Source organism: Microcebus murinus, chromosome 19 (assembly GCF_040939455.1).
Source record: "Microcebus murinus isolate Inina chromosome 19, M.murinus_Inina_mat1.0, whole genome shotgun sequence".
In the NCBI taxonomy this organism is placed as follows: Eukaryota; Metazoa; Chordata; class Mammalia; order Primates; family Cheirogaleidae; genus Microcebus; species Microcebus murinus.
In genome coordinates, this window is record NC_134122.1 from 9,378,414 (window position 1) to 9,403,553 (window position 25,140).

Here is a 25,140-nt window from a genome sequence, read left to right on the forward strand (position 1 = left end):
CAGTATAGTCACAAACTGCATAATGATTGGTCTTTTGGAACAAACTATCCTGGGCAACAAAGCAAGACTCTGTCTCAAAAAAAAAAAAAAAAGTTCAAGAGCAGCCTGAGCAAGAGTGAGACCTTGTCTCTACTAAAACGAGAAAGATATTAGCTGGACAACTAAAATATATAGAAAAAATTAGCTGGGCATGGTGGTGCATGCCTGTAGTCCCAGCTACTCAGGAGGCTGAGGAAGCAGGACTGCTTGAATCCAGGAGTTTGAGGTTGCTGTGAGCTAGGCTGACACCATGGCACTCTAGCCCAGACGACAGAGTGAGACTCCGTCTCAAAAAAAAAAAATAAAATAAAAAGAAGGTTACGCATACCACTGATCTCTTTATCATTGAAGATAAGCAGCTGACAACCTGCAGGGCTGTATTCTTTTAACCAGTACCAGTATGTAACTCGTGACTCTTATGACAGGTCAAAGTGCATGTTTACTCAAATTAGAAAGTTTTTAATAGCCACAGTAAAGTATTATGCTAGATCATCAATACGGGATCAAAAAAGGACTTCTAAAAAGGAAGTTACGCATGCACATAATTTAATAAATCTGCCAAATAAAAGAAAAAGGACTTAGCTGTGAGGTTTAAAAAAGTTAATAAGTAGAGGTGAAAGTCAGGTTCTACAAATTTACCCTAGCCACATGAAAGTGTGATAGGCACAATCCAGGTTTAGAATTGGCACATCAGACGGAATATAGGGAAGGAAAGCCTTCAAGATTGGAAAGGGAGATATATGGGGGCTCATCTTATTTCAATTCCTTTGGGATCACAAAATCATCTGCTTCTGTTTGGTAGGTTTTATGGAAGTAGGTAAAGGCAGAAGAGGTGAAACTTTCCTCTCTAGTTTGATTTCCTTGCATTTCTAATGATAATTCAAAAGAAAGTTGTTAGACTTTGCAACCCACATGACAAAGAATCCTAACTGGAAAACAAAATTAAATCTTTCAAGGACAGACTTTCAAATTTATGGGATATTCATGAACTAGAATATCACTCAGCAATAAAAAAGAACTCCTAAAAGAAAAAAAAAATAGAACTGATACAGCATGGATTAATCTCTAAAACGTGATGCTGCATCAAAGAAGACAGACAAAATTGAAATGATGTTAAGAGGTTGCTCTGATGACACCACTGCACTGTAGCCCAGGCAACAGTTTCTCCCACCATCTCCCACCAGGGGAGACCCTGTTTTTCCCACCATCCCCCCAAAAAGAAATCAAATATGGGTAATGAGGTGAGTTAAGAAAATATGCCCCTACCTAATATTAACTGTAACCCAATGAACATGTCACGTGATTCCATTTATGTGGAGTTCAAACACAGGCAAAGCTAATATATGGGAAAACAGTGATTGCTTTAGCAGGAAGGGATTGATTGGAATGGGGCAGAAAAGAACTTTTAGGGGTGGTGGAAATGTTCTGTACATTGATGAGTGTATTTACAGTTGCATTAACTTGACACATTCATTGTAAACTTTAAGATCTATGCATTTCACTGTATTCAAATTCTACCTTAATAAAAAATTCCTTTGTTTTACAAGTTCTGTCTGCTGGAACTTACTTATAAATTGTAATTACTCCTAAGACTAATTATTTCAAAATTTCTTTCTATCCTAAAATTTAATGTATTTGCCAGGGAAATAACAAAGATAGTGATGTAGATTGCTTTAAAGTAATTTGTATAGTTGTGTTTTTTTTCATTGATACATATTATACATATTTTCAGGGTTCAGGTGATAATTTGATGTATAAAGATCAAATCAGGGTAATTGGGATATCTATCACCTTAAATATTTATTTATCTTTATGCTAGGAACATTTGAAATAGTCCAGCTATTTTGAGATGTGAAACTTGTGTAGTTTATAGGCAAACACAATCCTTTGGGAGTACTGTACTCTTGCCCAGTTAAGTGGGGTGAAAGTGCCAACAAAATTTTGACCTAAATATAAGGTAGGATACAAAACAAGTTAAATATGTGGTTTTTTTCCATTATGCCTTCTCTAAATTATTTACCAGTATTATGTTACCAGTAGCCTGACTCTTGACTCATTCAAGCTAGAGAACAGAACTTTTAGTGGAAATGCCATGCAAAATAAGCTCGTATAAATCATAAAAATGTTTATTTTTCTTTTTATCTCCTAAAATCCCTTTTACCAAAGTCATAAAATTTTAACTGCTTATTCTGTATTTGGGTATGATCATCATTGTTGCCACTGAAGTGACATTTTAAGGGATCAAATATGGGTGGGCACGGTAGTGACATTTTAAGGGATCAAATATGGGTGGGCACGGTAGCTCAAGCCTGTAATCCTAGCACTCTGGGAGGCCAAGGTGGGCGGATTGCTTGAGGTCAGGAGTTCAAAACCAGCCTGAGCAAGAGCGAGACCCCGTCTCTACTATAAATAGAAATTAATTGGCCAACTGATATATATAGAAAAAATTAGCCGGGCATGGTGGCACATACCTGTAGTTCCAGCTACTCAAGAGGCTGAGGCAGTAGGATCACTTGAGCCCAGGAGTTTGAGGTTGTTGTGAGCTAGGCTGACGCCATGGCACTCACGTTAGCCTGGGCAACAAAGCAAGACTCTGTCTCAAAAAAAAAAAAGAGATCAACTATGGCAGCTAGCTTCAATGAACATTGAGAGGGAAAAATATTTGCCTAATTCTTAACAGAAGGATCCCTATCCAAAAAATTGAAATTGTCAGCTAGAGGATTTTTTTCTTGTCGTAGGCAATCTCACTTTTAGCAGAAAACATAGGAAACTATTTCATACAAGTAATAGGGATCTTAATCCAAATAATTGAAATGTCAGCTAGAGGATTTTTTTCTTGTCGTAGGCAATCTCACTTTTAGCAGAAAACATAGGAAACTATTTCATACAAGCCTTCAGAAAAAAATTGAGCTAGAGATATATTCAGAGTAACAAGAGAAATGTTACTTTTTTTGAGAAAAGTCTGCTATGTTGCCCAGGCTGGCGTGCTGTGGCTATTCACAGCCACTACCATAACGCACTTGAACTCCTAGGCTCAAAGGATCTTCCTGCCTTATCCTTCAAAGTAGCTGGGACTACCACCGTGCACTGCAAATTTTACTTTTTAAGACCAAAAATTGAATTAGCTCTACAGAGCACAGATTAAACATAAGGAAACAAAAGAAAGATGCCATAATAGTTACATGACTTTAAATTCTTCATACAGCATCAGAATGCCAATAAAGGCTTAAAATGGATAACCTTATTACACAAGAGGGTAAATGAAACACATTTTATTTACCTTTTTTTAATGTGGCCAATGAGGCTAAACTTACTTAAGAGCCTTTTAAATTTGGAAAGCTTTAAAATTCTGTATAATTGTTACTTGGTCTTTATTCTAGATTGAGATACATAATCCTTCATTTCAAATCTACAGCATCCAAGATATTGATGCAATTTTTCTGTTTTCTGATGCATTGATAGAAAGTCTCTGAAACTGGTTCCATTTGCCAGGAAATGTAAAATCCTCTATTGTCAGTCTTTTACCCACTGCAGTACAGTGCCTAAACATGGTGCCCAAAGACCTTTAAAAAAATTGTTCTGGCCGGGCGCAGTGGCTCATGCCTATAATCCTAGCTCTCTGGGAGGCTGAGGCGGGAGGATTGCTCAAGGTCAGGAGTTCGAAACCAGCCTGAGCAAGAGCGAGACCCTGTCTCTACTATAAATAGAAAGAAATTAATTGGCCAACTAATATATATAGAAAAAATTAGCCAGGCATGGTGGCACATGCCTGTAGTCCCAGCTACTCGGGAGGCTGAGGCAGCAGGATCACCTGAGCCTAGGAGTTTGAGGTTGCTGTGAGCTAGGCGGATGCTACAGCACGCACTCTAGCTTGAGCAACAAAGTGAGACTCTGTCTCAAAAAAAAAAAAAGATAAAAAAGTTGTTCTTTCAACAAAGGACATAAAGTACATGTTTGATGGACAGTGTCAAAGACCTAGTCGTAAGAGTAGAAAAGTGTGGTTAATTCCTGGGAAGCCTCACAAAAACCATTTATTAGCACTTTTATAACATGAACCCCTGCTGTAATAGCAAGCTTGCTCAGTTTTGTGTAAGCTAATACCTCTACTAGAGACTTGACTGCTGGAACTTTGAAGTGATTCCTTTCACCTAGGGAGTTTAAGCAGGAATCATTCTAGCTAAGCAAACAGATGAGTATAAAGCAGTGTATTGGCAACATTCAATCAGCCACCGTGTATGCCAATTCTGTTTATCATTAATTTCTTCTTGCCCTTGTACATTAAATGAAAAGAATATTATTTGGTCTCTTGATCTTCATTTAAAATCCTGAATATAGAGGTTGATAGTTCTGAAAGAATAACTGATGTTTCCCTAACTCTACTGTTCACATAAAACCACATAACTGTGATATACTTATTTGACTTATCATTCAGCATCTCTTAACTTCCTATAGGGTTGATGTTCTTGTGTAAGGTTGTCATACACACCATATAAAAGACTTGCATAGCTTATGCTATCAGTCATGTTTGTAAATCTCTTATGTGACAGATCTTGTTAGACTCACCTAACAAATCTGTTGGTAGACAGATACCTGATGCAAAATACCTGATATAAAAATACAGGATTTTACAGAAGAGGCACGGCTTGTTACAACACAGGTGTTTACAGACAGACAAATCCTTCAAAAGGGAAGATGAGAACTTTTATTGTTATTACAAAAGCAAATTTAACTTTAGTCATTTGAATAATTGCAAGAGCAGACTAAGGGGTTAATCCTCACACAGGCACCAAGTCAGGCACAGTAGGTAGCTACAAATCAGAAGAGAAAGGTTTTTGTCTTACCTAGAGCACTCTTCCATGCTTTGGAATTAGGCTAAAACACTCAGCAAACCTAATCAGTTCCCTTTAATCCTCTGTTTTTAAAAAATGAGATCTAGGTATTAACCTGCTATTTAGTGAAAACTAGTCACTAAATCCTGGCCTGAGAGATAGCCACATTTCCTTTAGAACAGAAGAAACCAGTTAACTAAGAGGTGTGTACGTTTCTGAGCGCCCAATTTGTAGTCCTTAAGATGCAGACCTTGCAGGCTCAGACCTGTTTCACCTAACGCGTGTGGAGGAAATGGAGGTGAGGATGATCACCTGAGGAGTGCGAGGGCTTGGCTCCAGCACACACACTCTTCCCTGGGCAGCAGGAAGAGGAGGTAGCAAGGACTTGGGCTGACATCTGAAGCACTAAGCTAATGTGCCCAGCAGAGGGGGGCCTTAGGAAGCACAAAATGTCACTCCACCTGTGCGTCCACAAACCTGAGGTTTCCACATTGTTTTAAAGGGCACAGAGGCAAATGTTGACAAGGCAGAAAAGACAATTACCATTTCAAGGGTTTCTTAAATCCTGGTGTTTCTGCCTAATCAGACATCGTGCCAATCTGCTTTTCCCTTATACTGGAGAAGAAAAGATTTTCATCTCCACTCCCACAACTCTAGGCCCTTATAATAATCCTTATTAAACAATTCAGCTAGCATATTACTGTTTCAAGGAAGCATAGGATTAGAGGTATGTTGATAACTGTATTTATTGAAGGGAAGACTCAGGAAGTTCTAGGATATTGATAAGAATATCCTAGAGCCAAAATCACCAAAAGTTGAACCAAATCTACCCTATCTGAATTCTGGCAATAAATTGGTTCAATGGAATCCACTCAACTACTATTGGAAAATAAAACCACTTCCTATTCCATTTACTATGAAATCTAATATAACCAATTGACTACTACATTTAAATCTATTAAGTCTTTTGAGTTGTGCATACAAAATTACACTTATTTAACAAGTTGCTGCCATGGCAAGATCTCTAAAGAAAGAAACAAGATCATTAATGTATTAGATGGGTATCAGAATGTATTTGATCTGTTACAATCACTGAAAAAGTTAACTGGAAGAAATAAAAGCCATATTATTTGGAGACAGATAATCATTCCCCAAGTCCAGTTGATTGCTATCTACCTTACACATCTGTGAGAGGATTAATGGCACAGTTTATTCTGATAAGGTAGGCCAACACTGAATTAACATTTAATCATCCTACAGTCAGAGCTAGGTGCTATATCCAGAATTTTCACAAAGAGTTTAAAGGTAGAAAGTTGCCTGATGTTAAGAGCTATAATCAAAACTGCGTATTTGTCCCTCAAATACCTTAAATCCCTACCCAAAGCAATGAAGCTAGCTCATTGAATCCATCAAGCTTCACTTGAATCCATCAAGTAGTAGTCCGTGAAGAATTCCATGCCAGTAAGGAAAGGTGCTAGGCTGCTCTCATGTATAATAGTCATCAAAGATCCAGGAGTTGTTACAGTCATAAATAGTGTTCTTGAGGATTGCTGGGGGAGTTTAGCTGATTTTTTTTCCAAAGTTCATCTTGGGAGCAGTTTTTTGATGATAGGTTCAACTTTTTCTTGGGTTGCAAAACTGCATCTGATTGCAAAAATGACCCAAAATATTTGTAGCACTTCAGCTGAGAGGATGCCAGTAATTGTTCAACTGCATCACAGTTCAAAGTCCCATATTGTAAAAGTTCTTGTAGTTTATATAACCAGCAGACAAGTAGGAGTTAACTCGTTACAGTGAACAACCTGTACTATTACAGCTTACAAAATTTTTACATTCAATTACCACATATCCCAAGTCTAATTCAAAACAAAATATACATGGGCTTAATTATTCAAGAACACTTTACTATTTGTCACTTAATTTCATGATAATATACATGCGGTCCAACTCTTTTGGTTTGACTTTACATAGATTTTTCACTGGATAAGTTCATTTTGTAAATTAAAAACAAATAAATGCTATATTTTCCCTTCTCCCAAAGTTAAGAAATATGGGTTTAAAATGGCAATTACATTAGTGTATTTCAATTATTTCTTAAATTCACTTTATTAATTTAAAAAACTAATTAAATAACCTAGCATGAAAGCTGTATAAAGAACATCAATGTGAAAGATACAAAGAAAATCATGATTCAAACATATCTATGATAGAGAAAAAAATATTTAGGTCTGTAATACCCTAAATATGCAGTCAGCTAGCCTATTTTGCATTGTCGAGCATATAAACACATTTGTACTTGCAGAAATCAGAATGACAACACAGGAATTTCTATTGCTCTTTAAAGGTCCAACATCTCCCATGTTGCCAATTCATCTCAGACTTATTTCCTTATTCAGATGACTAGCCAGTGTAACCAGGAGTTTAAATGTATCACCTTTAAGCAGGAACGCTTCTCAATTTTAAAGTCCATAAAATGTATGGTGTTGATTAACTTTAACATTGGAATTTCTTCTGAATCTAATCTTGCAAATGTGCAAGAATCCAATGTAATTTTTATAATTACTTTTGTATTTTTATTTATTATCTGTTGCTTTTTAAGAGGTAAGCCCTTCACAGTTGATATCCACGTTGTTTTACTTAAGAGTCTTGGCAACATGTACATAATATTCTAACAGGTAAATATTTTAATAGCAAACATAGTTTTTTTAAAAATGTGTTCAATTTAAAAGGGGAAATACCTTTGGAAAAAATTTAGTGATTCTTGAACTTTTAAATATCGAAATCCAAGCAATTGCTATTATTTGTTATTAACATAGAACTACAAAAGAAACTAATCGGTTTTGCTTAAAGCTCGCGTATTTCCCAGAAAAATAAAAGCCCAGAAATTTGCAGACATAATAAAATTTATTTAAATTTCATGCAATCTAATGGCCATAAGTATAGTTAAAAGAAGCTGCAGGACAATAACTTTGCTCTGTCCATAAGATGTAGCCTCATTCGTGAAACAAATGGGAATTCCATAGTTAAGAAAACACTATTAGGTTAAGTTTTATGTTTCACAACTAAAAATACACTCTGACTAGGCTTTTCTTTTCTGAGGAGCAAGATTATGGGAAAGGGATTTGTCATTAAATATACAACTACAAAGTATCTTATGTAGAGATAAATCACAATCTAAAAGAGGCCAAGTCTTTGATAAATGGCCAACACTCAACATCAATGGGGCTTCTGATAAACCCAGAAATTGTCTCTTCCAGTTCTCATGAAAAATCTCAAAGTCATGATAGTTACAGGAGAAAGTCACCCTTCAATCTAAAAAACACCACAATGCTGCACTGTGGTTCATCCAAATCATGGTTAGCAAATTTGATCTTTATACTTAAGAAAACTCAATTTTAAATAACTGAGATAAAACTCATACTGTGCTTGATTCTATTTATCACTGGTAATTTGAGTCTGTGCAGATTCTGATGATTCTATATATGTGTTCATTTAGTTGCTGGATAGATTTAGCATTAACCAGCAAGGATCATTCAACCTTTAAAGTTACTGATAAGAAGAATAAACTGAGTACTTGTAGAACTGGCACTTGCAACAGATACAGTTTTCCTACGAGATGCATGCAGCTCTTATAAATACTAAAAGAGGCATTTTTGCCAGGTCTTAACATGCTTTCTTTATTGTAAATTCCACTAATTTAATGAGTTAATAGAATTTTTGTAGGGGTACAATTTCATTAAGCTTTACTTATAAAAACTACAGTATGCTGTTCTTTTATTTTACAATTTACTGTATTTAAGAAATCATGTTAAAATATAAATTGGCAGAAAATAACTGATAAACCTAGTAAAGCAGTGTCACAGCTGGATAAAGGGATTCAATTGTATGTATGCACTGACCATCAAAAGAAGGGATCAAACTAATCCTTTCCTTTAATAAAAACTTGAACATTGTAAATGCCTCATTTAAAGGAGAGGGTAGGGAAAGAGTTTAGAAAAGTCCAAGTAATAAAATGTATTCAATTACTTGGTAAAGTTAAAAAGCTAATGCAACAATGTTACATCCAGATAAAAAACACTATTCAAAAGCAATTCAGATACCGAAAAGGATTTCAAATTGAATATTTTATTAACATGGTAGTTGTCTTTGTAACATGTGCACACACACTCGCACACTCAGAATGATCTGCCTGGGGGAAAATTACTAAATATGCCTAAGGGGAAAATGAAAAATAAAAAAATTCCTGTAGGTTTTCATTATTGTAGGCAATTATGTCCACATCACTTACAAAGCTATTGCCAAATCTGTCCAAGGAAGCAGAGTTTGAAAGGGGGGAAAAATTCAACAGTGGCATAGCAGAGCTCTCAATATGAGAAAGCTGACATAATGTGGACTTTTGCTGTGAATTTTCTCTTTGCAAAATATGGGGAGAGGTTTATCAATGGGCAGAAAATAAGAGAAGGCGGTGTGAAGTAGGCTTTTGCAGTCAATTTTCCTCACAGTATTGTGCAGGGTCATCAAGAAAATGCTTAGTCTTTCTCTGGAACCAGTTTCAGAACTTTTCCAATTGCAATGGTCTTACCTAGAAATGAAATTTTAAAAAACAAACAAACAAACAAAACCTTTCAGTAGTTAAAAGCAAGTCTATGTTGTAAAGTATTAAAACTTATTATTTTAAATCAAAAAAAATTTTTGCAATGAAAATTATCAATTAACTGCTTTTAGCACCACAGCCATGATTTCCGATTAGGTATTCTTATAGTAAGTGGGTCTTACTTGGAGGAGGTGGAAAAGAAATATGATTCCCTATGTAAAAAATCCATCCTTGGACTAACAAAATGGAGTATGTATATAATGGAACACTATTAAGCAATAAAAAGGAATCACGTGATACATGGCTGAACATAAAAAACATGCCAAGTGAAATAAACTAGACACAAAGGACCACACATTATTATATGATTCTATTTATGGAAAGTCCAGAAAAGGCAAATAGAAAAAGTAGATTAGTGGTTGCCTAGGGCTGGGGTGGGAATAAACAGTGATTATAAATAGGTATGTAGTTTCTTTTTAGGTGTTCTAAATGTTCTAAAATCAGAATGTGGTAATGGTTGTACTATTCTGTAACCATACTAAAATTCATTGAATTATACTTAAAATAGGTAGATTTCACATTACCTAAGTTGTAGCTCAATAAAGCTGCTAAAAACATAAACCTATCCTTAAGCAACTGAAAGGATATAAGCAATTACTGCTGAACTACAAACCAGTGAACATATCCTTCCAGTAGTATCCTATGGATTGTAAGGTATAAAAACCTAAAAGTTGGCCGGGCGCGGTGGCTCACGCCTGTAATCCTAGCACTCTGGGAGGCTGAGGCGGGCGGATTGCTCGAGGTCCGGAGTTTGAAACCAACCTGAGCAAGAGCAAGACCCCGTCTCTACTATAAAATAGAAAGAAATTAATTGGCCAACTAATATATATAGAAAAAATTAGCCGGGCATGGTGGCACATGCCTGTAGTCCCAGCTACTCGGGAGGCTGAGGCAGCAGGATTGCTTAAGCCTAGGAGTTTGAGGTTGCTGTGAGCTAGGCTCACGCCACGGTACCTGCTCTAGCCTGGGCAACAAAGCGAGACTCTGTCTCAAAAAAAAAAAAAAAAAAAACCTAAAAGTTTGTGAAAAACCTAAAAGTCAAGTTACGTTTCAGGAAAAAATAATTCTGGGGTTAAAAATTCCTGCTACCTTAAATTATTTTCTTCTGTCTGCCTGATTTTTATTTGTTTCTGATTGGTAACCAAAATGATCATTTTGTTATATTCATAGGATAAACTCAATAACCAATTTCACTAACAAGAATAAGAGTTTTGTGATAAGGACTTTATTTTTTTGAGACAGGGTCTTTCTATTGCCCAGGATAGCCTCTAACCTCTGGGCTCAGGAGTAGCTGGAATTACAGGCATTAGCTTCTGCATTCAGCTAGAGTAAGAACTTTAAAGTAAAACAAATACTGTCTTTATACAGTTTTCTTTGAAGTAAGGTGATTCAGGGACTACATGCACGTTATAGGGCTTAGCACAGTTCCTGACACTCAGAAGATAATACAGTAAATTTTTGCTAAATGGAATCAGAACTAACATGTGAATTTACTATTCTGTATTTAAACTGAACCCTAAGGCCGGGCGCAGTGGCTCACGCCTGTAATCCTAACACTCTGGGAGGCTGAGGCGGGTGGATTGCTCGAGGTCAAGAGTTAGAAACCAGCCTGAGCAAGAGAGAGACCCCGTCTCTACTATAAATAGAAAGAAATTAATTGGCCAACTAATATATATATAAAAAAAATTAGCCGGGCATGGTGGCACATGCCTGTAGTCCCAGCTACTCGGGAGGCTGAGGCAGCAGGATTGCTTAAGCCTAGGAGTTTGAGGTTGCTGTGAGCTAGGCTGACGCCACAGCACTCACTCTAGCCTGGGTAACAAAGCGAGACTCTGTCTCAAAAAAAATAAATAAGTAAACTGAACCCTAAGTTTCTTCTTCCTCCATAAAAATAAATGATTATGCACCTTAAAGTTTTCCACAGTCTTAGCTATTTAAAGTTAGAGATACTAATTCATAAGGAAATGTTTCATAACAATCATTTTGTTTTTATACCAAAGAATTTCCTGACCCCAAGAAAGGAAAATTACAGTTGTTCTGCATCACCAAGACATAGGCAGAAATGGATGCATACCAAAGAACATGAAATCAGAACTCGGAAAAATTAGGCATTAAAAAAATATATTAATCAGTTTATCTCCTCTATTCTCTACACATATCACAAAAGGATTTTATCATAGAAATGTCTTACTTAGTAAATAAAATTGCTCTGCAATCCCATTACTCACAAAATGTTAAAATTTACTCTTCATTATAGAGCATTATTAAATTTAGCATTATTGCTAAAATATATAATTCTGTGTTTCAATACAGCCAAACACTTATGAATATATTTCTTTGAATTTGTTGCAATGTGTGCTGTACTCATGATGAAGGTTACCAAAGCTAGGCATCCTACTAGACATTAATTTAAAATTCTTACCCTCATCTCTTAAGGTAAAACGACCCATCTGAGGGAAGTCTTTAAAGGTCTCAAGGCAGATGGTCCCTGCTGTCCTTAAACGAGCAATGCATACTTGATCTTGCTTCACAAAACGGGGTCGAGTCTTACTTTTTTCTCCTGATTTTTTGTCTACCAAGCAGATTAAGGCCTAATCAAGAAAAGAGGATGAGAAGATCAGAATAATGCCAAATACAAGAATCTGTAGGAAGAATAGGAGTACAAATAAAAGTGCATAACTATTACTGATCAAATATTATCAAGATATAAAACAATCTTAAAACCCAAATAAACAAACCAATTATCTTAAAACAAACTCACTGTTATTTCCACTTCCTCAATACAGGTGTGAATATGCAGCACCGCATTATACCCTGGGCAGATGATGGATTTGTGCTCTATAATCACTATCTGTCAAACAAACAAACAAATGTTATCTTTATCCCTAGGGTAAAAAAGAATTGAATATTGTCAAGTGCCATATAGTATCACAAGAATTAGTGTAACTCACCATCTCAGTAGGACACCAACTTAAGTTATTTTTGTGTTAGAGGTGATGGGTCTCATTAATTTTGTTCACAGGATAGATACAGTTACTTAATCTCAAGCATGTATTTCAATATCCTATACCCTACTTATCTTCTTGGCAAGTGCCTGATCAACTTTAAAAACACAGCAGGCAAGCCAGGCCCTGTGGCTCACACCTGTAGTCCTAGCTACTTGGGAGGCTGAGATGGGAGGATCACTTGAGCCCTAGGAGTTTGTTCGAGTCCAGCCTGGGCAACACAGCAAGACCCCATCTCAAAAACAAAAATAAAACAACCACACAAGGAAGCTTTTCCTTTATATTCCCCAAGGAATTAAGCTAATCATTACTGCTCACAAGTTACCCAGATGTAAACTTCCAGCTCTATACTTCCAGCTCTGCTTCTCAATATCCAAAGTCCAGTAAAAGTAAACAGCATTACATCTGGCATCAACATCTAACTTGATTAATCGTCATATCTTTTAACAGAACTCAAAAATTCTGTTAAGCCAGGCGTGGTGGCTCACACCTGTAATCCTAGCACTCTGGGAGGCCGAGGCAGGCGGATTGCTCAAGGTCAGGAGTTCGAAACCACCCTGAGCAAGAGCGAGACCAGTCTCTACTATAAATAGAAACAAATTAATTGGCCAACTAATATATATAGAAAAAATTAGCCGGGCATGGTGGCGCATGCCTGTAGTCCCAGCTACTCAGGAGGCTGAGGCAGGAGGATAGCTTGAGCCAGGAGTTTGAGGTTGCTGTGAGCTAGGATGACGCCATGGCACTCACTCTAGCCTGGGCAACAAAGCGAGACTCTGTCTCAAAAAAAAAAATTCTGTTACCTATACCAATCATTTACTGTCATTCTCCCAGGGAGGTCAGACTGCTAATAACAGGGAGAAAACATATAGTTTTTTGTCCAGAAACTTATTTGCTTAGAACAAGCACACAAACCATGACTTCCAAGGCAACTGCACTCTAGTCAAAATAAATATTAGATATAATAAATTTATCAACAGGAGATCAAAAATAAAAAGGAACTTACAAAGAGTACTACTTCCTATCCAGATAGCACTTGTACCATCTTGAAGACCTTATGTATATGAGATACATATATCACAGCTATAATATAAAAATGGTTTATACCATTTCAATTCCCTTTCTACACACCAATATGGGTTAAGTGGAATGTCCTAGTTTCATTTAGACACCAAAAATCACTAAGACCACTACAATAACTTGTTTACCTGGGCATCAAATGTACGTCCAGAATGACAAAGATTATTAATATCACAAAGTATGAATCCAGGAAGAATCTCCTCTTCTTCAATTCCTTTCAGTCTGATTTTGAGGTTTTCACCTGGGGCTACAGTATCAGTCTCTACATCATCAGAAAGTATTCCAAGAACTTCCACGTTGTGCTTTAAGAGAAACCAAAATTGGAGGTTTTCTGACATATTCACTGCATTACAGAATAAAAAATCTGAATACTTGTTCAATAAAGAATTAAAAGTCAAGGCCGGGCATTACAGGCTCACACCTGTAATCCTAGAACTCTAGGAGGCTGAGGCAGAAGGACTGTTTGAGGTCAGGAGTTCCAGACCAGCCTGAGCAAGACTGAGACCCTGTCTCTACTAAAAATAGAAGAATTAGCTGGGTATGGTGGCACGCATCTGTAGTTACAGCTACTTGGGAGGCTGAGGGAGGAGGACTGCTCGGGCCCAGGAGTTTGAGGTTGCTATGATGATACCACTGCATTCTAGCTGGGGCCACGGAGTGAGACTCAATAAATACTTTGGATGAAAGATGCTATGGTAGAATACTGTAATCTCCCATGCATAAGACATCCAAAAACCCAATGTCCAATTCCTAAGGTACCAATTATACTTATACATTACATTGACAATGGAAACCTTTTCTAATTCACTGGGCTTGGAATGAGCATGGTAAGTAAATTCTCATATCCGAAGGGCCTGATAATTCATGTCTATGTTCCTACATAAGCAACATTTTTCGAGCTGTTAGAGAAGCCCTCTCTGGAAAACCAGTAACAGTTTCTTAGCAATAGGTTATGTGCAAATATCAGGAATTGAGCAATCAGAAATAACACAAGGGGCCAGGCACACTACAGTGCCTAACACCTGTAATCCTAGTACTTTGAGAGGATGAGGCGGGAGGATCGCTCAAGGTCAGGAGTTCCAGACCAGCCTGAGCAAGACCGAGACCCGTCTCTACTATAAATAGAAAGAAATTAATTGGCCAACTAAAAATATATAGAAAAAATTAGCCGGGCACGGTGGTTCATGCCTGTAGTCCCAGCTACTCGGGAGGCTGAGGCAGGAGGATTGCTTAAGCCCAGGAGTTTGAGGTTGCTGTGAGCTAAGCTGACGCCACGGCACTCTAGTCCGGGCAATAGAGTGAGACTCTGTCTCAAAAAAAAGAAAGAAATAACACAAGGTAATGGTGATTCTGATTCATGGTGATTCTGCATGTTTTAATGAAATTAATGGTCAAAAAATTATAAGACAGAGTTAAGACCCATTTAGGATAAAGGCAAACTCTCTGCTTTCTAAATAAATCAAGAGCATAGCTTAGACTCATTATTTTGTAGTATCCAACCTAACTATACATACACACATACCACTTACTACATCATGATTAAAACGATTTAATCATGGCCGGCTCTTACTGTTAACTGAAGCAAGTCACTTTACCATTCCAAATCTCTATTTACTTGCCTATAAAAAAAGGGGTTAGTGGCCGGGCGCTGTGGCTCACGCCTGTAATCCTAGCTCTTGGGAGGCCGAGGCGGGCGGATTGCTCAAGGTCAGGAGTTCAAAACCAGCCTGAGCAAGAGCGAGACCCCGTCTCTACTATAAATAGAAAGAAATTAATTGGCCAACTGATATATATATATAAAAAATTAGCCGGGCATGGTGGCACATGCCTGTAGTCCCAGCTACTTGGGAGGCTGAGGCAGAAGGATCACTCGAGCCCAGGAGTTTGAGGTTGCTGTGAGCTAGGCTGGCGCCACGGCACTCACTCTAGCCTGGGCAACAAAGCGAGACTCTGTCTCAAAAAAAAAAAAAAAAAAAAAAAAAAAAAGGGGTTAGTGGTCTCTTCATGATGCATCTTTTACCTCTTAACGTGGTGTTAAGACCCCTTTATTTGTCATTGAATAATAATAGCACCATACATTCTTTTCTTCTGAGACAGAGTCTCACTCTGTTTCCTGGGCTAGAGTGCTGTGGCGTCAGCCTAGCTCATGGCAATCTCAAACTCCTGGGCTCAAGCAATCCTTCTGCCTCAGCCTCCCAAGTAGCTGGGACTACAGGCATGCGCCACCATGCCCAGCTAATTTTTTCTATATTTTTAGGGCCAATTAATTCCCTTCTATTTTTAGTAGTGATGGGGTCTTGCTCTTGCTTAGGCTGGTTTACAACTCCTGACCTTGAGCAATGTGACTGCCTTGGCCTCCCAGAGTGCTAGGACTACAGCCGTGAGCCACCGCTTAAGTTTCTTTTAATTCTTTTAAGTTTCTTTTAATTCTTTTAAGTTTCTTAAGTTTCTTTTAAGGAAATCCCTGTGCTTTTACAAAGTTCTGGCTCTTTGCTACTATTTTCAAGAGAAAATCTAAAAGGGAAAGCGCATATAACTAATTCTTACCTTGTTTGGCATCATCACGAGCTGCTGGCCTTTACAAATAGATCCTGATTCCAGCTTTCCCAGGACCACTGTGCCCATGTCCTGTTGAAATTTAACATAAAAAAATCAAGTTTAAGAGTTTTGTTGCTGCTCTATAGCAGCTCAACAGCCCAGAGTGAAATTCTATGGGGCTTATTCAGAAAGGAAAATCATTAGCTCAGTGGTAGAATGGTTGGAATTAATCATGGAGCCTAACAGCCGACTTAAATATAGGGGAATTAACACTCTATAAAAGTTTGTCATAAGCATCTGTAAGCATATCTGTATAATTATATATTAATGATTAAATATGCCTAAGATTTTAAAGGAAAGTTTGGTGCAGAAAACACAGAATTTTACATTGTAAGATCTGAAATGTTTGTAAAATTCACATTCTCCTGATCTCTGATCCTGTTTCCTAAGGTGTAAAATTGGAAAAACAATACTTGTTAATCTTAGAATGAAGTTAATGAAGGACTAAAGTATTGGAAGGGGCGGAAACATTACATAAATTGATACTGCAAAACTTAAAAAAAAAAAAAGCTGAAAATCCAGTTAAACACAATGAAGTCTTTTTTTTTCTTTTTAAGACCAACATCAAGTGTTGGTGAAGCTATGGTAAAACTAATACCCACATGCTGCTGGTGGTAATATACGTTAGCACAGTATGTTTGAAAGGCTACTTAGAATCCATCAACTTTTATATGAAAATCCTTTAAACCCAGCAGTTTCATTTGTATGGGTTTATCACTAAGAAATGACCAGTGGCTCATTGGGAAACAGCAGCTGATAAATTTGCTGAATAAATTATAGCCTATCTAAACCACTAATATGCAGACATTATAAAAAAAGACATCTTTGTTATGTTGTTAATAAAGTTGTTTCATAATTAGAAACAAAACACAAAACAATGATCTCACCCCCATAAAACCCAATTTCTTTAACATTAGGGTACCTTGTACTTATCCACAATTGGCAGCCTGATTGGTCCATCAACTGATCTATTGAAGTTTGGCAAATTATCCAGATATGGAATAAATGGTAATCCGCTGAGAATATAACAATATCCATTTTAAAAAGTCAACATAAATATCAAAATTGTTAAAGAAGTCACAAAAGTGTAACTTTAAACAAAAAACATGGTTATAACAATATTTCCATTCTACCTATGTACCTTTATCATTTAACCAATTTATTATCCATTTCATCTCAGCTTGGTATAAGGCTTCCTCATAAACGTATTAAGATTTAGAAAAATATGTCATAGAAGTAGCTCACATGTTGTAATCATATATTCCAGTAATAAATCTTTATGGACTTTTCCAGCTCTGAAACCAAGATTCCGCAAGATAATTTCCCCTTTAAAACTACACTGTTCGGCCGGGCGCGGTGGCTCACGCCTGTAATCCTAGCTCTTGGGAGGCCGAGGCGGGCGGATTGCTCAAGGTCAGGAGTTCAAAACCAGCCTGAGCAAGAGCGAGACCCCGTCTCTACTATAAATAGAAAGAAATTAATTGGCCAACTGATATATATATAAAAAATTAGCCGGGCATGGTGGCGCATGCCTGTAGTCCCAGCTACTCGGGAGGCTGAGGCAGAAGGATCACTCGAGCCCAGGAGTTTGAGGTTGCTGTGAGCTAGGCTGACGCCACAGCACTCACTCTAGCCTGGACAACAAAGCGAGACTCTGTCTCAAAAAAAAAAAACAAAAAACTACACTGTTGGCGGGGCGCGGTGGCTCACGCCTGTAATCCTAGCACTCTGGGAGGCCAAGACTGGCAGATCGCTCAAGGTCAGGAGTTTGAGACCATTCTGAACAACAGCAAGACCCCGTCTCTACTAAGAAATGGAAAGAAATTAACTGGACAACTAAAAATATATATAAAAAATTAGCCGGGCATGATGACGCATGCCTGTAGTCCCAGCTACTCGGGAGGGTAAGGCAGGAAGATTGCTTAAGCCAAGGAGTTTGAGGTTGCTGTGAGGTAGGCTGATGCCATGGCACTCTAACCAGAGCAACAGAGTGAGACCCTGTCTCAAAAAAAAACAAAAACAAACTACACTGTTTGATTTGGGAGACCTATTATTTTCAAAATGTCTATGCTCCCCAAATTGATCTACAGAGTCAATGCATTATTAAAATCCCAACTGCCTATTTTGCAGAAATTACAAGCTGATCCTAATGTTCATATGGAAATTTAAGGGACTGAAAATAGCCAAAACAACCTTGAAAAAGAATGGAACCGAAGACTACACTTCATTATTTCCAAACCTCAAAGCTTCTGTAATCAAGGCGATGTTATACTAGCCCAGGACAGACATATAGATTTATAGAAGAGAACTGAACAGTCCAGAAATAAACTCTTACATTTGTGGTCATTTGATTTTCAATGAAGGTGCCAATCCAATTCAATGGAAAAAGAATAGTCTTCTCAACAAATTGTGCCTAACAACTGGACATCCATATGCAAAAATAAAATGAACCTAGACACCTACCTTATACCTTACACAAAAATCTACTCAAAACAAAACATACACCTAAATGTAAAAGCTAAAACTATAACACACTTAGAAGAAAACACGGGGCCAAATCTTCATGACTTTGCATCAGGTTATGTTTTCTTAGGTATGACACCAAACTATCAACCAAAGGGGAAAAATAGATAAATTGGACTTCATCAAAATTAAAACCTCTTATGCCTCAAAGGACATGATCAAGGCCAGGCGCAATGGCTCATGCCTGTAATCCTAGCACTTTGGGAGGCCGAGGTGGGCAGATCGCTTGAGGTCAGGAGTTCGAAACCAGCCAGAGCAAGATCGAGACCCCATCTCTACTATAAATAGAAAGAAATTAATTGGCCAACTAATATATATTGAAAAAATTAGCCGGGCATGGTGGCACATGCCTATAGTCCCAGCTACTTGGGAGGTTGAGGCAGCAGGATTGCTTGAGCCCAGGAGTTTGAGATTGCTGTGAGCTAGGCTGACGCCACGGCACTCACTCTAGCAAGGGCAACAAAGCGAGACTCTGTCTCAAAAAAAAAAAAAAAAAAAAAACACAAAAAACAAAACAAAAGAACACAGACAAAAAAAAAAAGAAAGAAATTAATTGGCCAACTAATATATATAGAAAAAATTAGCCAGGCATGGTGGCGCATGCCTGTAGTCCCAGCTACTCGGGAGGCTGAGGCACCAGGATTGCTTGAGCCCAGGAGTTTGAGGTTGCTGTGAGCTCAGCTGATGCCACAGCACTCACTCTAGTCTGGGCAACAAAGGGAGACTCTGTCTCAAAAAAAAAAAAAGAATGTGAAAAGGGCAATCCATGGAATGAGAGAAAATATTTGCTAATCATGTATCTGATGAGGGGCTTGCATCCTGTACAAAAAGAACTCTTATAACTCGTAACAAAAAGACAACCCAGTTTAAAAGGGGCAAAGTTCTTGCTACTTTTAAAGCCAAGGTTACTGTCAAAATTTTCTTAAATTACTTACAAAGAGATTTTTCTTTTTAAGAAAGAAAAGGTTACTTACATGTACCAAGGGCAGAACTCTGATTGCTCTTTGAGATTTGCTCCAGTCAGTCCTGAGCAGGGCATAAAGTGAATGTCCTTTTTGGGATTGAAGCCAACTTTTTTCAAAAATGGCACCAGTTTCTCTTTACATTCTTCATATCTATGAATATTTATAAATAACTCAATTATAATGTAAACCAAACAGACTCTAGTTTCATGAGTAAAGAAATTAAGGTTTAGAAAAACCCTAAAGAGGCCGGGTGCGGTGGCTCTAGTGCTAGAGTAATCCTAGCACTCTGGGAGGCCGAGTCGAGAGGATCGCTCAAGGTCAGGAATTCAAGACCAGCCTGAGCAAGAGCGAGACCCTGTCTCTACTAAAAATAGATAGAAATTATCTGGACAACTAAAAATATATATAGAAAAAATTAGCCAGGCATGGTGGGATATGCCTGTAGTCCCAGCTACTTGGGAGGCTGAGGCAGAAGGATTGCTTGAGCCCAGGAGTTTGAGGTTGCTGTGAGCTAGGCTGACACCACTGCATTCTAGCCTGGGGAACAGAGCCACACTATGTCTCAAAAGAAAAAGAAGAAGAAAAACCCTAGAGAAAAGGCATACAATAACAAAATCATCCTTAATTCCACTCACATGTCTATAAAATAACAGTAATACATCTAAGCCTACCTCTCATTGCTCCAATTTACTGTTGGATCATCCATCTTATTAATGAGCACAATTAAGTGTTTTACACCTGCTGTCTTTGCCAACATTGCATGTTCTCTTGTCTGTCCTCCTTTTTCAAATCCAGTTTCAAACTCTCCTTTCCTGGCTGAGATTACCTAATTCCAAGCAATGAAATAGGTTACTCTTACATATTGGATCTATCCTTCTAGCAGTAAAACATCTTTTCTTTCAGTTATATCACAAGTTTTTTGCAAGAAAATAGAAGTAACCGAGTTACGATGTATATGCTTCTGAATGTCACAAATCAAACAATGTCTAGTTGGTTTAAGATTGTGGAAAGTTTCTTTCAACACCCCAAATTCCCAAAATCTAGGATGCCTATATATTTTATAATTGAAATATTTTCTGGCCAGTATAACTACAAAAAAAAAAAAAGGTTTATGTAATCCAGTGCCAGTACATTGTCAAAATCACAAAATGACTGAAGGCCTTAAGAAACAGATCGTTTGTTACTCATTTTTTACCCACTGTGCCTATCAGTGGCCTTGGCATTTGATAGACACTAAGTTCTGACACACTTATAGATAATAACAATGGGAGAGAAAAAGTGAACCATATTTTCAGAAGTAAATCAAATTATAAAGATTAGGCCGGGCGCTGTGGCTCACGCCTGTAATCCTAGCTCTTGGGAGGCCGAGGCGGGCGGATTGCTCAAGGTCAGGAGTTCAAAACCAGCCTGAGCAAGAGCGAGACCCCGTCTCTACTATAAATAGAAAGAAATTAATTGACCAACTGATATATATATATATAAAAAAAAAAACTAGCCGGGCATGGTGGCGCATGCCTGTAGTCCCAGCTACTCGGGAGGCTGAGGCAGAAGGATCACTCGAGCCCAGGAGTTTGAGGTTGCTGTGAGCTAGGCTGACGCCACGGCACTCACTCTAGCCTGGACAACAAAAGTGAGACTCTGTCTCAAAAAAAAAAAAAAAAAAAAAAAAAAAAAAAAAAAAAAAAAAAAAAAAAAAAAAAGATTTCATGAGCAGATTGTGACAAAATGCAAGTTGTGACTGTGTACACCAATATAATTCACTTCAACCTAAATTCAAATACTGAAGAGATAAGCTGGACTGCTAACAAGTACACAGATGGATTGGAAATGTCCTTACCAGCACAGCCAAATCAGCTTGAGAGGCACCACCAATCATATTTGGGACAAAACTCTTGTGGCCGGGGGCATCTAGAATTGTGAAATGCTTCTTTTCGGTTTCAAAATAGGCACGACCCACTTCTACTGTTTTACCCTTGTCTCGTTCTTCCTGATTTGTATCTAAGGCCCAAGACAAGTACCTGAAATAATTTTTAAAATAAGAATAATACTGCTAAGAACATAAGAGTTTTTAAGATGTTCTTCTACCATTAAAGGTATAACTGGTAACATCCAGCTTTATATCCATCATACACAATCTAAATCATGAACAGGATTAGTGAAATGAAAATTAAAAGAATAAAACTTGTATTACTGTGATTCAAACACTTGGAGCTTTTATATATATCTATAGTAAATTATAAGCCAATATAAGCAAATATTATGACAAGCTGACAGCATACACAGAAATTCTACTTAGTAGTAATTCCAATATCACTGTGAATTAAGTAATAATGAGCTCCTTTATATTTCATTTTTACAATCATCTGGCACAAAAGATAACACAAATAGCTGTCTATGGATATTTTTCCAAAGTGAAGGCTGCTAACCCACCATGTGGGAGCACTGGTTACTCGCTAAAAATTACTTCAATATTACTTGACAAGTAAAAAATTATAAATAAGTTCAAACCATCTATTAATAGTAGACATTAATTTCATCCATATTTCACACAGTATACTCCATTTTTTACTATAACACTTACTAGGATCTTTTCTCCCTTAATATAGGATAATACAATTTTATTTTTAGAAAATGACTGTCAAAGTCCCATTGAGATAAGGCTTGCTAACTTTTTAAAAATAAAATGAGGCCGGGCGCAGCAGCTCACGCCTGTAATCCTAGCACTTTCGGAGGCCGAGGCAAGTGGATTGCTCGAGGTCAGGAGTTCAAAACCAGCCTGAGCAAGAGCGAGACCCCGTCTCTACTATAAATAGAAAGAAATTCATTTACCAACTAATACATATACAAAAAATTAGCCGGGCATGGTGGCGCATGCTTGTAGTCCCAGCTACTCGGGAGGCTGAGGGAGGAGGATTGCCTGAGCCCATGAGTTTGAGGTTGCTGTGAGCTAGGCTGACACCAAGGCACTTACTCTAGCCTGGGCAACAAAGTGAGACTCTGTCTCAAAAAAAATAAATAAATAAACTGAACCCTAAGTTTTTTCTTCCTCCATAAAAATAAATGACTATGAACTATAAAGTTTTCACTTTAAGTGTTGTATCTAGGCTGATGCCACAGCACTCTAGCCAGGGCAACAGAGTGAAACTCTGTCTCAAAAAAAAAAAAAAAAAAAGAAAGCAGAAAAAAGACCCTTATTTTCTCATCATCAAAAGGCAACCACTGTCAATAATTCCTTCCATTCTTTTTTCTTTTCAGCATTTATTTACACAATGGTCATATCCTAACTATAATTATGTTTCTGCTTTCTCCCCAAATACCATTGTAACATAAGTCCTATTGCTGGCTATTATAAATTCTATAAATGTAATGTTTAAATGGTTATATGACCTAATAAAATGGATGGTTTATAATTTCTTCAACAAGTCTATTACCAGATGTTTGGATCGTTTCCAAATTTCCTCTAAGTCATTATATCATTAGGAACTGATCTACTGTGTATTATGAGGGGGAAGCAAAACTTGTCTTTATTATGATACCATTTTAGACCTCAAGAATTTACATTTTAGTAGACTATAAAAGCATTAAGTGGGCTTCATTTCTTTAAAAGTAATTTATAGTGTCATGAAAGTTTACTATACCAAGTTTCTCTGTTTTTTTCTTTAGCTTCTCTTTCATACTTTTCAAGTGTCCTTTTGTCAACCATTCCAGTCAAATACCTGAAAACATTCAAAGAAAAAAATAAGTAAACAATTACTCACAAAGTACTCAGTGTAGTCAGGAAAACTTTAAAGCTCTTGAGGAGAATTTCAACTCCAGAAAACAGCTACTTTAAAGTAAATGCACCACTGGTGAATGCTAAAATTGTGGAGAGTTTAAGTGGAAAAATGATATTTGCACAGTCTCAAATTACCAGATAAAGCAAAGAAATAACTTTATAGTAGTAGAGAATCCTGACAGACAACACCTTAACCAAGTAATCATGGCTAACATTACCAGTAATAGGTAAAAACATATTGAATTAGTAAAACAGGACTGACATCAAGGACCCCCAGAATGATGCACTGAAAATAACCCAACGTATCTTCTGTGAAGCTATTGTCCAAAATGCAGAATCTCATCCAATTGTGAGAAAACATTAGTCAAACCAAAATTGAAGAATAGCACTTTTAACCTACTAAAGTCATGAAAGATAAGGAAAGTTTGAGGAAATGTCACAGATTGGAGGAAACTAAGGAACTAAACTAACTAAATGCAATGTGGAAGGCTGGGCACACCTATAATCCTAGCACTCTGAGAGGCCGAGGCAGGTGGATCACTCTAGGTCATGAGTTCAGTACCAGTCTGAGCAAGAGTGAGACCACGTCTCTACTAAAAATAGAAGGAAATTAATTGGCCAAGTAATATATATAGAAAAAATTAGCCAGGCATGGTGGCGCATGCCTATAGTCCCAGCTATTCGGGAGGCTGAGGCAGAAGGATCGCTTGAGCCCAGGAGTTTGAGGTTGCTGTGAGCTAGGCTGAAACCATGGCACTCACTCTAGCCTGGGCAACAAAGCTACACTCTGTCTCAAAACAAACAGAAAAACAAACAACAAAAACAACAACAAAAATTTAGGACCTGGCCAGCTCACGCCTATAATCCTAGCACTCAGGGAGGCTGAGGCAGGTGGATAGCTCAAGGTCAGGAGTTCAAAACCAGCCAGAGCAAGAGCAAGACCCTGTCTCTACTAAAAAAAATAGAAAGATGAGACAATAAGAGAAGTTACAGGAAGAAATAAAAAGAAATAAAATGTGATTCAAATTAATTAAAATTTTAAAAAAATAGAAAGAAATTAATTGGCCAACTAAAAACATATAGAAAAAAATTAGCCGGGCATGATGTCATATGTCTGTAGTCCCAGCTACTTGGTAGGCTGAGGCAGTAGGATCGCCTGAGTTTGAGGTTGCTGTGAGCTAGGCTGACATCATGGCACTCTAGCCAGGGCAACAGAGTGAGACTCTGTCTTAAAAAAAAAAAAAAAAAATAGGACCTTTTAATTATAAAAGATTCATCAACACTAGAGTGCATTACTCAAGGCCAGCCATGGTGATTTCATACCTAGGTAGCTTCTATAATATGACAAAAAATTACTTTAGCATGTCAGCCAGACTATTTGCCTTTTGTTAAATTCACATAATTTTAAGGAGCTGATGAATGAGGAAAGAACAGTTCCAGATTCACCAGATTCAAGAGCTGGTTTTCATTATTCCCAAGTAAATTATATTCAAAGAGGACCAAGATTTCCCATAAAGTAGGGTCTGTATTCATTTTTATTTAAAAAAAGAAACAAACTTTCAGAAACACATTTAATCAATGATCCGTGAGAGTCTGGTGGCTCATGCCTGTAATCCCAGCACTTTGGGAGGCTGAGGTGGGAGGATTACTTGAGGCCAGGAGCTGGAGACCA

General features: G+C 37.5%; 2 protein-coding genes across 2 annotated transcripts in view; one reads left to right on the top strand and one right to left on the bottom strand.

The window, feature by feature from the left end:
• The window catches only part of TNFRSF17 (TNF receptor superfamily member 17), a 114,605-nt gene that overhangs the window by 4,132 nt on the left and 85,333 nt on the right, over nucleotides 1–25,140 (top strand). The window lies entirely within an intron of this gene.
• The window catches only part of GSPT1 (G1 to S phase transition 1), a 35,120-nt gene continuing 18,957 nt past the window's right edge, over nucleotides 8,978–25,140 (bottom strand). Inside the window, exons 6-15 of the mRNA XM_012784486.3 lie at nucleotides 23,332–23,409; nucleotides 21,531–21,711; nucleotides 20,365–20,519; nucleotides 19,703–19,843; nucleotides 17,128–17,221; nucleotides 16,155–16,235; nucleotides 13,736–13,909; nucleotides 12,284–12,373; nucleotides 11,945–12,113; nucleotides 8,978–9,450 (exon numbers count right to left, since the gene is read on the bottom strand). Of these exons, the coding sequence (XP_012639940.1) occupies nucleotides 9,398–9,450; nucleotides 11,945–12,113; nucleotides 12,284–12,373; nucleotides 13,736–13,909; nucleotides 16,155–16,235; nucleotides 17,128–17,221; nucleotides 19,703–19,843; nucleotides 20,365–20,519; nucleotides 21,531–21,711; nucleotides 23,332–23,409 (1,216 nt within the window). The 3' untranslated portion in view covers nucleotides 8,978–9,397. The remainder of the gene's footprint in view (nucleotides 9,451–11,944; nucleotides 12,114–12,283; nucleotides 12,374–13,735; nucleotides 13,910–16,154; nucleotides 16,236–17,127; nucleotides 17,222–19,702; nucleotides 19,844–20,364; nucleotides 20,520–21,530; nucleotides 21,712–23,331; nucleotides 23,410–25,140) is intronic.